Genomic DNA, 18,140 nt, shown 5'->3' on the forward strand with positions numbered 1-18,140 from the left:
AGCATGGCTCAGTGGTTGAGCATCAACCTATGATCCAGGAGATGGAGGTTTGACTCCAGGTCAGGGCACAATCCCCAGCTGGGGGCATGTAGGAGGCAGCTGATCAATGACTCTCTCATCATTGATGTTTCTGTTTTTTCCTCTCTCTCCCTCTCCTCTCCTCTCTCTGAAATCAATAAAGACATATTTTTTTTAAAAAGTAGAAATTAAGTTTGTTTAATTCTTCTTTTATATAAAGATATTTATATAAAACTATTATAAAGTGAAATATGAAAGTAGTTTACAAATTCAAAGAATAAATGTAAATATTACTGTCAAACTGAATGAACAATGAGGACCACTAAACAATGAATGTTTGCCTTCCATCATCCTAATACCTATACATTAATTACTCTTTAGTTTTCAAACATCTCCATCTTCAAAATTTTCTTCTCTAGAGTTAGAAAAATAAATACTAATAGAAATAATGACTACATGTCCTATAGTCAGGCAACAGAAAATAAAAACAAGGCAGAAATAACCAGCCACTATTAGTTTATCTTTCACTTTTCACAGAAAAGGTGTTTAAATGTTGGAGCTGAAAAGAACATTAAAGGTCTCCTTGTATAACTCCCTTACTTGACAGATTAAAAAAATCAAGTCCCAAAGAATGGTTACATGGTTTGCCTAAAGTCACATAGCTGGTTCTGGCAGTTAGGACCAGATCCAAAGTCAAGGGATTCCCTTCAATATACTTTCATTAAAACAAGCTGCCCTGCCTTTCATATTATACAACCTCCCATGTCTGGGGGGGGTGGGATTGACAAACATTATTGCCTAATTTTGTTAAGCATATTTCACGTGTGCCATAAGTAAACCTACCTATAGAAATCCTCAATGTTTGTGTAGTTTAATAAAATAAAAGGAAAAGAGGATAAGCTGTATTCAGCACCTTGAAGATTTAGCCATTCAAAAACCAGATAATCCAAATGAGAAGCCATGAAGTCTTCTAAATGTCTATATCCAAAAGTTTCAGAAACTTTCTCTAAAACCTGCACAAATCAAAAAGAAGCGAATGCTTTAAGAAAATAGCAAAGCAATATGTTATTTAAATACTTATAATACTTACTAACAGTATGTCTTTAAGTATTCATTAACTTTTCTATATCTTGATCTACTCATCTAGGAGATGAGAATAATAAAAGTACCCACTTAAGCAAGACTAAATAAGAAAAATGTATTTAATATAATTAGCACTGTGCCTGGCACATAGCAAATCCTTAATAAATGTTAAATAAAAACAGGAAAACACACTGCAATTTTCAACATTTGATTACATTCCAAAGAAAGGTCTAAAGTAAAATAATTCTCCTTCTCAGTCCTAAACCCAAATGAGAAAATCCAAACACTGTATTCCACTTACAATAATAGTTAGGTAGTGTAATTGTATAATTTTTTTAAAAATAAGCAACTTATTTTAATACTGGGAAATAAAAGGTTAACTTGCCTCAGACTGATTACCCATGGGCTGGCCTACTACAAAGCTCCATGGAAACCATGTTGTTAAGATGCTGAATGGTATATCCGGCACTGAGCTATAACTGGTTCATTGCATAAAAATCTACACTGGAAGGGCTTGGAACTTCCCAGACCATGAATGCTGAGGTGATGGAACAGGGCAGGGACAAACCTTCTACAACACTATGCTGATGTAAATGCAAGGCTAGATCCTGGTCCTCCTTCCCTAATCATGCAACTTAAAAACTCTAAAATTTTACTCCTGGTCCTGCTAGATCCCAATGTCCTGCCCCAGAATCAACCAGGCAAAACACTTGCTACTGCTGTTTTCTGTATGTGTTTCCCTGAATAAATGCTACCCCAGAGGGACTGGTCTGCATGAGGACAGGTCATTCACCCTTGTTAGTTCAATGAATGCTTTGTGAAATGCTCTTAAACTGAATGCAAGAAATGACATGGCATACAAATAAATACACTATTTAAAAACATACTATTAAAAAATAAAACTGTCTCCAAGTCTTTCATAAGTGCCACTTTAAAATTCTAGTTTAACTTTTTTAATTGTTTATAAGTTACCACAGGAAGATTATATAACCACATGTAGTACCTTTTTAATGAGGTGAGGTTCTAATCCATTCTCTTTCACGGACTTACATAGGGCAAACAAAGCCTGTTTTTCACAAACAGGACTACAGCATAAAACCACAGCTATCATCATCAGTAAAACAGCTTTTCTATTATAAATCTCATCCAAAAGTTCAGGGTTCTCAGCTCTGTGGGGCTTTAAAAGAATTTTTAAAACAATAATGTAATATAAATATTTAAACATTACAAATAAACCAATGAGGCAAAAATCAAAGTACACCACAACATCTAAGCAACCAGTGAACAGTTCTAAATCCTACAGTGATGAAGCTAAGAGTAGAGACTGTGAGAAAATATCAAAGTTTCTAGAATGGCAAAGACTGCTTTTGATAAGATATTATGGAAAGAATTGCTAAACATTTCAGAGAGGTATAAAGCACTTCAAAGAAGAAAAGAAATTGCAAGATGAGATTAAAAAGCTCTTCAATTACCAAGTATACCTCATGTTTATCATTATAACAATATATAACTCTTTATACTTAAAATATTATCATACATATTATCAAAAAGAACAGTAAAATCAACTAGATAGAATGATACATGCTTCAATCATTATAATATCGCTACAGATGTGTACGTTTTTTGATTAGCTATATTTGACAGAAGTTTTTGGTACAATAAAAAGGACCTAATTCCTTTACTAAATGGCAATCACTGACATGTTTAAAAACAGCTATGAGGTCTCCATTGAGTCAATTCCACCTATTCCTTATAAAAGACAGACCAGTCTACTTTTACTCAAAACCAAACTCAACATGCTAGCTGCCCTCTAAAATGTATAGAAAATCACTGTTTTTATCACCTTGTCATGACACTATGCTTCTATCAATAATGTCAAACACAGACTTTGCTTTTTTTGAATATTACAATGTTGATTCATAGTGTGCTCTCGAAAGGTAAAACTTCTTAGGTCTTTTTCTAAATGGATTGTTGTCAGGTCAATATTTTCCTTTTTTGCATGTGACAGGCTGATTTTAAAATGTATAATATACATTATCTCTATTCATTTTTATATTATTTACAATCATCTTTCAAATCTATTGGAATCTTTTTCTAAATTCACACTCTTTCATGCAACTATCCTTTTTAGTCTTGTGCTATTACAGATTGCATAGTCATTTGATTGCCTCATATATTTTTTACAAACAAATCAAGGCATAAATAAATGAATAAATAAATTCTAACACTAAGACAATTTTCATTAAGAAAAAATCATTATTCTACAGAGAAACATAAATATCATAAGGTTCACCAAAGAACACTAAGATAATTTGATCTTCCCTATTAGAACATTCTTCTCAATCTATTTCTTCCTAATGTCACCTGTTCTCTGAACTAGTTTTTATCTAGATCTTGCAAAAAAGATATTTTAATAAAAAATAAAGCTACTTATACTCCTAAAAAATTCAGGAAATTGTTTTCCCCATAAAAACACTACATATAAGTTGAATCAAAGGAAATTGCCATTATTCAACCAATTCTGACCTATAAATACAGCAATTTCAATCAATTCATACAGTTTTAATTTAACTGGGGGTTTTTATTGTTGACACTATTACAGAAGTCCCTCATTTTCCTGCCCTTTCCCACCTCCATCCAGGCCCCCCCCCGCCGTTTTAGTCTAGCTTTATACAGTAAACTGTTAGGTAGAAACTGTCTTAGGCGAAAGTCGGTAAAGTAATATATGGTATATTTATAGAAAGTATATGATAGTAGCAAATATACATTACTAAAATTACCACTTCTCTCATTCCTTCCTGAGCTTTCAGGTATGCATTTTCAAAAGCTGTCTGCTGGAGCTTCAAAGGAAGTGCTTTCAATAACGTGGAAGAACCTGCTTGTTTCATATCCTGAAATAATCTTTTAAAAAAAGCAAAAAGGGAAATAAAATTTTACCTTAAACCTTACTTTCTAAAACATATTACAGGACAAAAATAAGTCACTCTGTGAGACATACTAACATACTAGGTCTTCTTTCAAAAGACTAAGAAAATCTGAGTCTATTCAAAAGAGGTTCAAATCCATTGCTGAATATTAGGGTCTTTATCATACACTCCTTTTCCCCCCTCAAACCAAAAAGGGTCTCAAAAGATCTTTTAGCTTATTGCTCAAACTTGAATAGGCCTGAACTTTACCCAGAAAAGAAAAACTGTCCTCTGGTCAAATGCCAATTAGAAGGAGCCACAGACTCTTACGTCAACCTGCTCTAATATTCAATCATCCTGAAAGTAAATAGCTTAATGTCTTGATGTTAAACTTAAATTTTTTTCTTATGTGATGGAGAACAGTTGATCAGTGCTATTTGGAAAATATCCTAGTATATTTAAGGAAAACTCTTCAATCAATTTTGTCCTTTATGCTCTTTTAGTATCAAGACTTTTAAACTTTTTGGTGTTCCTCTGATTCCTCCAGTTTCTTTAATCTCTCTTAAAATAGCCCAGTATTAGATATGTAACAAGTAAACACCTAAAAAAGAAACCAACAAGTGCTATGTTCATGCCATTCTTGAACGTATACATTTTTGAATCCTAAGAGATTGTTCAATGCTACTATTACACTGCTTTCTACATTCAACTTAAGATCCTCTAAAATTCCATTTTTTTTAAAGTTCTTTTAAAATAATGTTTTATTATAGTATAGTTTGCATACAATATTACAATAGTGTCAGGTGTACAACACAGTGACTCAGCATTTATATACCTTGTAATGTGATCATCACACTAAGTCTAGTAACAATCTGTCCCCACGCATAGTTATTACAGTATTATTGACTATATTCCAAGCTGTATACTACATCTTCATGGCTTATTTATTTTACAGCTGGAAGTCTGTACTTCTTATTCCCCTTCACCTTTTTCATCCATTCTCCCACCTCCTCCCCTCTGGCAACCATCAGTTTTTTCTTTGTTTCTTTGAGTATAGCCTCAGGTCTTTAACTTCAGGATATATTTTCTATTCTCTAAGGACTTGAAGTAAAACACACATACACTAATAACCCTTACATTGCACTATGGTTTTACTGAAGAGTCCCAAACCTGAGGATTTAGATACAATTCTATTTATACAAACATTATTGTCAGCATATTCAAACTTTGAGCACATTAGGTTATCTAACACATATATTTATGTGACTGCTAGAGCAATTTCTTTACAGTGATTTTAAATTATTGGTCACTTACATCTGAACAGCAAAGCTACTCAAATGATTTTCAGTTTTAATGTTTTTAAAGTATAATGTAATTTTTTTCAAATATTCACTGATTTTTAGAAATTATTAAACACCTACCACATACCAAGTATTGTTTTAGGTGCTAAATCAACAGACAAAAAACAATGCCATCCAGGAGCTTATATCCTGGGTAAATATGTTAAAATATAGCACTTCAAGTGGTGATAAATTTTATGGGGAGAAATGAAGCACAGAGGTGCTTTATTTACAAGAAGTGCAAGGTAGGAAAGGTACAGGCAGGTTACAATTTAGGGCTTTAAAATCAATTTGATAACTTGATAAACACGCAGTCTTTAAGAAATTAACATCTGCTTCTTCAGGTACTCAAACATAAAACAGTTCCCTATGACAGAATCACTCCAGTGCCTAATTGTATGTTCACTTGAATAAATATAATTAGCAAAATGTAAAATGTACTAATTTTCATTTTACAAACTCATATAATCACAGTGATATTCAAACATTCTATATCTCCCATAAGCAGTAGTAGCCACACCTTATTCAACTCAACCATTACCAGCTCTATGGCATTAAGCAAGCTACTTTATCTCTAAGCCACAGTTTTCCTCTATAAATGGGAAATAATGGTATTTAAATGATAGTTGTCAGAATTAAGAGAAAATATGAAAGCCAGGCATACAGTATATGCTCAATAACTATTAGCTTTTTGTAAAATTATAGCTGACCTAACAGTGCTTAGCTATTTTTAATATTACGAGTAACCTATGAATATCCTAGACACCGCACTGATATCTCCAGACATTTCATAAATACCTGACTCATTACCTATTGATTGACTCTGCAGCCAACATTCGAATTTGGTGATCATTATCAGCAAGAAATTGTGGAAATACTTCATTTACAGGAAAGGCTTTTCCCATGGCGTTAAGAATAGCCCATTTTGAATAAGGGTCAGCCTGTGGGAAAGAACGACTTAGGTAAAATATTAAATACTAAGAGAAAAATCACCCATTAACAAACAGAAACAAAGGCTGCTTTAAAAATTTATGGAAACCCTGCTAACACTTAATAGAGAGTAACTCACCTCAAGCAAAGCTTTCAGGCATTTTATTAGTGCCATTCTTACAGAGAACGTGCATTTCCCCTCCTTTGTTAAGTGCCTGAAATAAAGTGATTCCATGTCAATTATTCCAACAACAGCCCAGTAAAAAAAAAAAAATCACTGAACATTATGGTTATTTTAGGTTACTTCCAAAATTTCTTTCCATGCTAACTTTAATCATTATGTGGCACATGCCAACATTCTCATCTTCCAAAAAAAAAAAAAATCCAGCTAAAACAAATGCTTAAATAGTTCATTTTTCTTTTTTAAACATATCTTTATTGATTTCAGAGAGAGGAAGGGAGAGGGAGAGAGAGAGACAGAGACATCAATGATGAGTCACTGATCGGCTGCCTCCTGCACGCCTCTGACAAGGAATTGAGCCCGGAACCCGGGCATGTGCCCTGACCGGAAATTGAACCTCGATCTCCTGGGTCCTAGGTCAAGGCTCAACTGCTGAGCCACGCCCAGCAGGGCAGGAGTTCATTTTAACGTATATTTTTAGGTTTACATTATGTCTGATTTTAGGGCTATCTTACTTCAGCTAACCATGTTACAGTAAGCTTAATTTAAAGGGGAAGTTTTTTTAAGTCTTTGTTATTCTATCAAAGATTTCAAAATCATACTCTATATGGGTTTAGACTTGCACTTTGCTTATTCACCACACATGACAAATTATTAAGTGATTCAAAATTCACAGGAAAATACACTAAACACACTTTAGAAAGCCAAGCCTGAAAAAAAATACAACGTTAATTGTTCAAGAAATTAAGGAAGGAAAAAACACAAATTAAATTTTACAACTGTTAAAAGAAGTATACAGTTACAGAAACCACTAATGCAGAAATGCAAAATGTGTACCTGTATCAGAAGAAGCAAAAGAAAAGTAAGAACGCCACAGAATAACCAGTACCTACCAAAATGCTCCAACAACTGTTAGAAACTCTCCTTGAGCATCCCCTGTGTTCTCAGAATCCATATTGCCTTGACATAGGTTCCCCACTGTATAAATGATGTGGTTTAAAATTGTTTTACAAACATCTTGGTCACGGCGATACAAAGAACACAATTTGCTACGGTGGAAAAAGTTTAACTTTATAAGCATAGTAGAACACATCAGTTAATTTATAAATTTTAAGTGAACATAACACGGTTTTAATTGCTTACGATAGTGGTTTCAGAAGTACAACAACATCTTCCATTGGCAAAGGATACTCTTCTCCAGGAAGCTCCTTTAAAAGCACTAGATACTAAGATAGTTGGGGGGGGAAAGATCAGTTTTTTTCATGTGTCATTTACTTAAAATAATTATATACTTAACCAAAAATTCATATATGGACACACGCATGCATATACATACACATACGCGCACACACACAAACATACACACAAGACCAGTGAATTTTTCAAAAAGGCTGTATAGTTAAAGAAAGCATTTGAAGTCAGAGCTGGATTTAAATCCCAGCACAACCTATTACTTGTGAGGTTAAAAAACTTGCCTTGTCATCTGAGCCTTTGTACTCTCGCCTGTAAAATGGGGATATAGCACTTACCTGGCCAGATTACTGTGAGGATTAAAGGAAACGAATGTAAAGGTCTAGCATTTCTTGTAGGAATTCAGTAAATGATAGTTGTTATGATTGTTGGGGTTAAGAGCCTGAACAAAAATCTGAAACTATATTATGTTCCTATCCTCCCAAAATAATGCTTGGGGATAAGACTTCAATGTTTAAAAACTATTCTATTAATAAATTTTGGAAAGCTGAGATAATCATAGGCAGAGAAGACGTCAAATACCCTGACCTATCTTCCTTATGGCAAGCTGGTAAGGCTCTCTATGGTACTACAACTTTTTCCAAGAGCGGCAAAATAATTTTCTGGCTCTAGTAAAAAAATCAGAACTTCTTATCATCTACATGTAAAAAATGTTTCTTACTCCTTCTCAGATATTATTAAATAACATTACACTGGACCATTTTAAATATTTGACACGGAAGTCATGCATGTGATGTTACTGAGTGTGTTTAAGTGCCTTAAACATCAAAGCTTCAAGAAAAGCACACAGCCTTCCCCATTGGTCAGGGCTGGATAACTGATTAGGAAATCTAACAGGGATTCAACCTGCATGTTTCCAAGGGGTTCTAATTAGTGGATCATCTAGCATGTTTCCCACAGCTATGACTGGAAAAATCATCTGACATGTGCCAGTTCACTGGGCCAGGGACTCTCCCCACACGTTCACCAGGGCTAGGGCTAGGGCTAGGGCTAGTAGGGCTAGTAGGGCTAGTAGGGCTAGGGCTAGAGCTAGGGCTAGTAGGGCTAGTAGGGCTAGTAGGGCTAGTAGGGCTAGTAGGGCTAGTAGGGCTAGTAGGGCTAGTAGGGCTAGTAGGGCTAGGGCTAGGGCTAGGGCTGGGGGATGGCCCACAAGGTCAGCAGATAAGTTACATGTAAGAACATTGAGTAAACAAGCAAATGTACTGAGGTTAAGTTAGAATCCAGGTTTCTTACTGTTGGAAGAGGGAGCTACAAATACAAAGAGAGAAAAAAAGTAAAATCTATAATGTTGGATTGGTACTGGACATACCTATCAGTAGATGGATAGATTGATGGGGGTAGATCAGGAAAGGGATTACTTCTGTAACATGCTCATCAAAGTCTAAATTTAATCATGAGAAAACAAGAGACCAACCCAAAGTGAGAAATTCTATAGAACAAGCAGCTATACTATTGAAAAACAGGAAGGTCATGAAAGATAAGGAAAAACTAAGGAACTGTTCCAGATTAAAAGAAACTGAACATACCTGAAAACTAAATGCAATAATACAATGTTATATTCCTGATGGTTATACCATGGTTATAGGAGAATCACTGTTTTTAAGATATACACACTAGAGTATAAGGGGAATCACATCTGCACTTAATCTCAAAAGGATACAGAAAAAAAGGTACGTATGTGCATGTGAATGTGTAGAGAGAGAGAAAATGATAAGGCACATGTGATGAAATGTTAACTATAGAAGATTATGAAGGGAATATGAAGTTCTTATAGTACTGTACTGTCACTTTGAAATTACATCAAAAAAATTTAAAGCATGTAAACTAAGGTGAAGGCAAGATTCAGGCTTCAACTGCAATGCTATTGAAGCATTACTTTTACATTCAGAATCTGTGCTTCTTGGCCTAGTTTAAAATAATTTATAATTAATTATACCTAAAGATAATAAATCTATCCAAAGTCCATCCAAGTTTTAATGTTTTAGTATCTACTTAAATTTTTTTTCACAACACATTAAAAGAAAAAGTGTATTTTATAACTAGTCTCAGATTTGTTCATCAAGAAATCAATTTCAAGTCATTAAAGGTACTATGTGATTCTGATGTCATTCTATTTTCAGCAGCAACGCCAGACAGAACTGAAGAGAATCTTCATTTTACTTAACTCACCATGTGTAGATGGAGAGATTTAGTAGGGTCTAGTATACTAGAATCAATTAACATTAACAATTTCCTCCGAATATCAGCTGCTCTAAATGACACAGTACTGGTCTGAGCAGTGGTTACACACACACACAAAAACTTGAGCATGTCTAAAAGAAGTAGATCTTGTTTTGACAGGTGTTCTTCAGCTAAAGGATTCATGGAACCTAAAAATAAAAAGCACTTATTAAAATTAGGAGTGGGGCACAACAGCCACATATACTGACCATTAGCTCAAATATCCTCCCTTCGATAAAAAAACAAAACAAAACATAAAAGTATATGAAAACCAAAATTATGGTAAAATTGATTAAACACTAAAAGCTTCAAAATTCTTCATCAAAGGTTACCCTAGAATTCTGTCATTAAGAAATGACCTATGGCCCGGCCGGGCGTGGCTCAGTGGTTGAGCGTCGACCTAGGATCCAGGCGATCGGGGTTCAATTCCAGGTCAGGGCACATGCCCGGGTTGTGGGCTAGGCAGCTAATCAATGACTCTCTCATCATCAATGTTTCTATCTCTCTCTCTCCCTCTCCTTTCCTCTTTCTGAAATCAATAAAGATATATTTAAAAAAAGGAAAAAAAAGAAATGGCCTATGGAAAAATCTATATAGACAAACATTCACTGCAGTACTATTAATTATTAGAAATCTAAAAGTAAATAATGGTCAAGAAAATTATGGTACATATGTTAACTGGGATATTATGAAGCCATTAAAAAAGTATGATCATCAATATAAGTAGCTAAATGGAAAAAAGCTTGTAATTAATGTTAAAAGAAAACAGACAAGGTTTAAAAAGACATCAGAATGTCAATGCTAATTACAATTTTCAAAGGATCTACAGAGAAATAACAGAAAAAGGTTAAAAGTGATGGCATTATGGATGTTTTATCACTCTCCTGCTTTCGATTCTCAAAAAAAATCTATCATATGATTTTCTTGAGTAATTATTTTAATTCCCCTATGAGTAAAGAAAACTGATAAATTCGATTAAAAAAGAGAGAATCTAAAGGGTATAGAAAAAAACAATCCTGATACACTATACCAAAAGGAAATAAAATGAGCATAAAATTGGTATCTATGAGGTTTTTTGTAATGTCAAATCAATATGAAGAGGTAAAAGAAATCCCACAAAGTAAATATATATTTACCAATAGTAAGCTGGCTCTCTCCAGATTCATTTGCATCACTAATACTACTAGCAGGGTAATCATTAAATAGACTCATGGATGACTGACTCTCCATCTCCTTTACATTTTCATCAGTATCATCTTCCATTGGTTCTAATTGTCCATAATCAAGTGGCTTTTTGGTAAAGGATACCTTCAATGGAGAAAGAAAGGTGTTTTTTCAAGTAGGATTCTTTCAGAAAGCATGTTATAGTTAAAATTCACCTAATCAAATGATTCAAGATTTATGTGTATGAACACAGCAGTATTATTTCTATTAAGTGTCCAACAATAGAAAAATGGATATAAACTATATGTCTATATAAACAGAATAATATGCAATCTTTACAAATAATTTCTTATGCTAAGATATTTTGTACTACCCAAAACTGATAAGGGTGTGGGGAAAAGTATAAATTGATATGATTATTTTGGAGGACAATTATTATATCCATCAAAAACAAATTAACATTTCTACTGAAGGAGTAATTCCATTTCTAGAATATATCCTATGTCCTTCATAGGTACAAATAGAAGGAGACAAAATAATTTTTATAACAGAGCTCTCTGTAAAAGAAAAAAAAACTACTTTAATATCTGATGGGTTGGGCTTTCCGTCAAGATGGCAGAGTCAGTAAATAAAGTATTCACATCCTCCCAGAACCACATCAAAATTACAACTAAACTACAAAACAAGCATCATTCAAAATCAACTGAAATCCAGCTGAACAAAAGTCCTATAACTAAGAATATATAGAAGAAACCACATCGATACAGGTAGGAGGGGAAGAGACAGAGAGGAAGCTAGTCCTACACTCACATATGAAAAACCAGGAGAGATATTTTGGCTGTGAAAGTCCCCCTGAGAAGCAAGAGATTCCAGGCCCCCCCAGCCCAGGGTTCCAGTGCAGGGAAGAAAAGTCCCCATACCTTCTAGCTACAAAAACCAGTAGAGATGGTGGCTGAGAGAGAGGCTGCTGGAGTCCCAGGCATTCCTCTTAAAGGGCCCATACATGGACTTACTTGGACTCACTCGTTCTGAGTTCCAGTGCTGGGGCAGCAACTTGAAAACAACCAGGGACATACGTGGAGGCACTGAATTTTCCAGATTTGGTTGAAGGACTGGAGAAGCTGCTTTTACCCAGACAAAAGTACTGGCAGAAGCCACTGTTCCTTTTGTGAGCCAATCCTCAACACCCCTAATCCCCCCACCAGATCAACAGCTGCCCTCAGTTAGCAGCTTGGGCTCCTCCCGTCTGTCACCTCCAAGCCCAGCACAAGTAGCAGCCACCTGCAGATCGCTTCTGTAGCTCATGCCAGGTAGCCCTGGGCAGGGCACAGGTGGCAGGTGACCTTGGTCTGCGCCTCCCAGGAGACCCCACAGCCAGCATATCAGGTGGACAGCTTCAGATGATGCCACAGCACCACCCAACCACCTCCAAAAGCAACATACTCAAGGGAGAACTCATCAGGCACCAGAGCCCAACCAGAGCACCAGGACCACAAAGTCCTGCTCCCCAGGGCTGGCCCCTCCATAGTAGTCATGGCCCGTCACAGCCAATCGACCTGGGGGTAAATCCCTCCCATTGATGTACCAACAACAATCAAGGCTCAACCACAACAGGAGGGTGCACATAGCAAAAAGTGGGTGCACCTGAAGTACCCAGCTTGAGTGACCAGGGAGGCTGTGTTACTGGGCCCTACAGGACAACTACTACATAACACGACTCTACCAAGGTCAGGAGACGTAACAGCTCTACCTAATACACAGGAACAAACACAGGGAGGCAGCCAAAATGAGGAGACAAAGAAACATGTTCCAAATGAAACACTAGAACAAAACTCCAGAAAAAGAACTAAACAAAATGGAGACCAGCAATCTACCAGATGCAGAGTTTGAAATACTGGTTATAAGAATGTTCAACGAACTTAGGGGAAGAATAGATGAATTCAGTGAGAACTTCAACAAGGGATAGAAAACATCAAAATGGAAACAGAAAACATAAAGACTAACCAATCAGAAATGAAGAATACACAAACTGAAATGAAGAATATATTACAGGGAATCAAGAGTAGCGTAGATGAAGGAGAGGAGCAAACCAGCAATTTGGAAGATAAAGTAGCAAAAAACACCCAGTCGGAACAGCAAAAAGAATAAAAAAATTGAGGACAGTTTAAATAGCCTCTGGGACAACATCAAGCATACCAACATTCACATTATGGGGTAGCTTCCCAGAAGAAGCGAGAAAGCAAAGAATTGAAAACCTATTTGAAAAAATAATAACAAAATACTTTCCTACCTTGGCAAAGGAAATAGACATACAAGTCCAGGAAGTGCAGAGAGTGCCAAACAACATCAACCCAAAGAGGCCCACACTAAGATACATAATAATTAAAATGCAAAGATTAAAGAGAAAGAGAATCTTAAAACCAGAAAGAAGAAAGCAATTAGTTAATTACAAGGGAGGTCCCATAAGACTGTCAGCTGATTTCTCAACAGAAACTTTGCAGGCAGGAAGGATTGGCACAAAGTATTCAAAGTGATAAAAAGCAAGAATCTACAATCAAAATTACCCAGAAAAGCTATCATCAAAGGACAGATGAAGAGATTCCAGGAACAGAAAAAGCTAAAGGAGTTCATTACCACTAAACCTGAAGAAAGATAAAAAATGATCAAAAAATATGAATAATAAAATGGCAATAAATATATATCTATTATCAATTACTTTAAATGCAAGTGGATTAAATGCTCCAATCAAGAGGCAAATGGGATCACTTCACATCAAAAGGCACACACAGACAGAAAGTATAAAGATGGAAAAAATAATTTATAAATATAGAAACAAACAAACAAAAAGAAAAAACAACTAGCATAGCAATACTTATACCAGACAAAACAGACTTTAAAAGAAAGGCTAAACCAGAGAAAAAGAAAGACCCAGCAATTCCACTCATGGGTATTTATCCAAAGAAACTCAAAACACTAAATTGGAAAGACACATGCATCCATATGTTCACTGTAGCATTATCTACAATAACCAAGATACGGAAGTCAACTAAGTGCCCATCAATAGATGAACAGATAAAGTAGAAGTTGTGCATAAAAAGCAAGGATCTATAACCACGATTACCCAGAAAAGCTGTCACAAAGGAATATGACTCAGCAATTAAAAAAGAATGAAATCTCGCATCTGCAACAACATGGATGCACCTGGAAGGTACTGTGCCAAGTGAAATGAGTCAGACAGAAAAAGACAAATGCCATATGACTTCACTTATATGTGGAATCTAAAACACAAAATAAATGAACCTGAACAGAAATAGACTCATAAATACAGAGAACATTTTGACAGTTGCCAGATGGGAGGCGGGTTGGAGAGTTGGATGAAAAAGGAAATACAATCCAATACAAACTGGTAGTTACAGAACAGTCATGGGGTGTAAGGTACAGCGTAGGAAACAGTCAATAATATTGTAATAACTATGTATGGCATCAGATGGGTACAAGATTTATCAGGATGATCTCTTAGTAAGTTATATAAATGTCTAATCACTAGGTTGTACACCTGAAACTAATATAACAACATCAACTGTAATTGAAAAATTAAAAATTATTTTTAAAAAAAGATTTGATGGGCTAAAAATACATGTATACTACATCCATATTAATAAAATACCAAGTTACTACTAAAAAAATGGAAGGAGTAGTGCTAGGTAGCAACATGGAAAAGTGACCAAGATTTATTATTAAATGAAATTAATCTAGTTATAGAATATTTTTTTCACTCGTTACATATTTGAGTATCTATTCTGTGTGCCATGTACTATTCCAGGTAAAAAAAAGTATGCATCACAGAAGCCCATTTGTACTGAAGAAAAACAAATATCACAATGAGATTATGTTGCTTACCTGACAAGGTTTTTGTTTTCATTCTTATGAACAGAGTACTATTATAATTTTGGTACACTGTTATACAGAAATAGGTATGAGCCTGGATGATTAGTTCCTAATTGTTCAGTCTATTATCACTTACTGAGAAACTAAAAGCCAAGCACTGTGCTAGGTACCGATATTAAGAAGCAATGGAATATAGCCCCTCCCAAACCAAATAACTTTAATTTCCACATTTTGAAAAAACATAAGATGCCATATATTGTGAAATGCATCATTATTTAGGACAGATTTCAATGGGGGGAAAAAGCATCTTAAAAATCAATAAAATACGGTAATAAAACAAGAAGCATACTTACTAAACTTCTACAAACATCTGCAATATCATTCATTAGCTTTGATGTTAACAAGCGTAGGAAAAGGCTAGATGCAATCTTATTTGGATTGTGCTGTAATGAAGTTGAACAAGAAAACCAAGCAAACAAAGAAATAAAAACAATTATTCTTGGCAGACAATATTTTCTCTATCTTGAATGAAATGTAAATTTTCCTTTACAAAGAAAACTCTCTAACATAAAAAGCATGAATACAGAGTTTACTATTGGGGAGAGGTTATAAATTACTTCAAAAAATACTAATCTCTTTTCTTAGAGTAATAATAACTATAGCACATAATCTTTCACTGTGCATAAACAACATTAAAGTAAAATACCAGCTAATGACCCTACAGTTACATAAACAACTTGTACATAGATGCATCATATTTCTCAATGAAACAATTCTAGATTCCTCATTTGTCTTATTTTTAAACAGAGTAATACTTTCTCCAGCACACTGCATTAGAGACTATTAAGAATAAAAGAAGCAAGCAATAATTGTAGTTTAGAGCTTCTTCTTCCACTTCCTTCCCCACTTCCAGTAAAACAGGAAAACACATTACAAAACCAAAACTACATGCTGATAATATTGATATATGGCCATGTACTTAACATTAGCATTCAAAAATGTTTCCAATTATTATAAACATCCTGAACTGGCTCAGCTACCCCTCAGACTTACCCCAAATTAAAACAAAGACCACACACAGTAGCACTCTTCCTACCAAATGCTATGTATGTAAGACTATCTGCGCAAAACGAGAGTAATGTATATGCTGGACTCATTTATCGTTGTGGTGCTCACTAACCTTGGTATAGAGGTATGCACATCACCTAGCTAGCAATGAATACATTTTTTAAAAGAATATGTCTTTATTGATTTCAGAGAGTTACTGATCGGCTGCCTCCTGTACGCCCCTCACTGGGGATCAAGCCCGCAACCCAGGCATGTGCCCTGAACGGGCACCAAACCATGATCTCCTGGATCACAGATCAATGCTCAACTGCTGAGCCATGCCAGCTGGGCACAGCGAACACATTTTTATTAAATGAATGGAAATATGCCAGCAATAAGAGTCATGTATGTAGTAGATAACAGTGGTAAAATAATCTCTGTAACCTTCCTGATATAATGAAATTAGTTTCATGAGGAACTGAGATGATCTATTGCTTTATTCCTCTGGATACTACCTTTTATCTTCCATTCAATTTAATTTTAAATCAGTGTATAAACTTATAAATGAACCAAAAAACAATAAACACCAACAAGTTATCAACTTCCTACATAGGCTACACTGTTGAGTAGGAAGAACATCTTACCTTGTTACAGTTACATAAACAACTTGTACATAGATGCATCATATTTCTCAATGAAACAATTCTAGATTCCTCATTTGTCTTATTTTTAAACAGAGTAATACTTTCTCCAGCACACTGCATTAGAGACTATTAAGAATAAAAGAAGGAAAAATTCAAATTCCTGTTAAAATTATAGTTTAACTGCTTTGTAAAGTTTTACTTAAAGGTAAAATTAAGTGTTTTTGAGAAGTTATACTTGATTTATAGTATAATTAAAAATTAAGAACAATTTTTTTAAATGACAAATTTTATACCCTGTTCTTACAAATCACACAAGTGCCAGTAGTGACCAAAGATGAAAAGAAGTTTCATGCTGAATGCCTACTTGATTAATACTCTCAGTCAAGGATTCTTTAGTATAACTGATAACAGGAAAAACTTTTAAAAGATAAAAATCAGAATTTTTGTTGAGATTAAATTTTAATGTAATATTACTTCAATTATTATACTTATAGTTGGCTTAAATAATTTTAAATCTTAAGAAAGGACACATAGTATCATTTATTCTTATTCCATTCATTTATTTGCATAAATACAAGAGAAGGGGTTAACCTACATAAAAATTTATGTTTTCTAATCAAATGCACTAATTTTCCCAGGGATATATTTCATTCAATTAATCCAGAATTTATTCACATAAATTCTCCTACCTTGGCTTTCTGGAATAATTCTGATTTATATGCTTCCTCTTCAGTTATTACACCCACATAACAATAGCAACCAAGAACACCCACCAAAAGACTTGAACACCGGACAAGCGTTTCTGTATTTGTAGTCTAAAAGTAAAACACAAATAAAAACGTGTTTATAGCTCATAAATAATTTGAGTACTCTATGATTATCTCTTGTAAGAACAAATTTTATGTACATATTAAGAAACAAAAGTTCAGATAATTAAGTGGCATAACTCTGATCATTTCTAAAAACCATCTAAGAGATCCCTGCAGAGTTGATAACCAGGATTCTCAAGAAAACAGTAGAAGTATCTCATAATGGCCAAGTAAGACATCTCCTCTTAAAGTAGAACAGTATACTGCACACAAAGGCCCTGAAGTATTTGAGGGAGGTAGGAAAAAAAACCTGATAAGCAAATAAATGTCCGTAACTCTTAGAACATACACAGAAATTAGATTCATATAAAGAAACATTAAAATGACCTTGTGAGTATCTCAAGGACAAGAATCTTCATTTATTCAGCTTTTTAGATTCCACAGACTAACAAAAATATTTCTGGAAGTAGATACTGCTTAGCTAATTTTATAAAATTAAGTATGATTTTGCAAAGGTTACACAGAAAAACCAGGTTTTTAAATTTTTTTTTCCTATATTGTAGGAAATGGCATTTTAGGGGGAAACACAGAACACCATATTACTTTGTTTTTTGGGTTGTTTTTTTGCTTTTGTTTTTTTAAATATATCTTTATTGATT

The 18,140-nt window shown here is 34.5% G+C and overlaps 1 protein-coding gene across 4 annotated transcripts in view; it reads right to left on the reverse strand.

The window, feature by feature from the left end:
* Positions 1-18,140, reverse strand: part of ATM (ATM serine/threonine kinase) — a 109,090-nt gene that overhangs the window by 67,581 nt on the left and 23,369 nt on the right. For all 4 annotated transcript variants that reach the window (XM_016218203.2, XM_016218205.2, XM_016218207.2 and 1 more), the window contains 12 exons: positions 17,362-17,487; positions 16,673-16,798; positions 15,335-15,424; positions 11,066-11,237; positions 9,879-10,078; positions 7,602-7,684; positions 7,352-7,507; positions 6,417-6,492; positions 6,158-6,288; positions 3,882-4,002; positions 2,105-2,278; positions 862-1,031 (listed from right to left, as the gene is read on the reverse strand). In XM_016218203.2, the coding sequence (XP_016073689.2) occupies positions 862-1,031; positions 2,105-2,278; positions 3,882-4,002; positions 6,158-6,288; positions 6,417-6,492; positions 7,352-7,507; positions 7,602-7,684; positions 9,879-10,078; positions 11,066-11,237; positions 15,335-15,424; positions 16,673-16,798; positions 17,362-17,487 (1,625 nt within the window). The remainder of the gene's footprint in view (positions 1-861; positions 1,032-2,104; positions 2,279-3,881; positions 4,003-6,157; positions 6,289-6,416; positions 6,493-7,351; positions 7,508-7,601; positions 7,685-9,878; positions 10,079-11,065; positions 11,238-15,334; positions 15,425-16,672; positions 16,799-17,361; positions 17,488-18,140) is intronic.

The sequence above is a fragment of the Miniopterus natalensis genome, chromosome 11 (genome assembly GCF_054644295.1).
Source record: "Miniopterus natalensis isolate mMinNat1 chromosome 11, mMinNat1.hap1, whole genome shotgun sequence".
Taxonomy (NCBI): Eukaryota; Metazoa; Chordata; class Mammalia; order Chiroptera; family Miniopteridae; genus Miniopterus; species Miniopterus natalensis.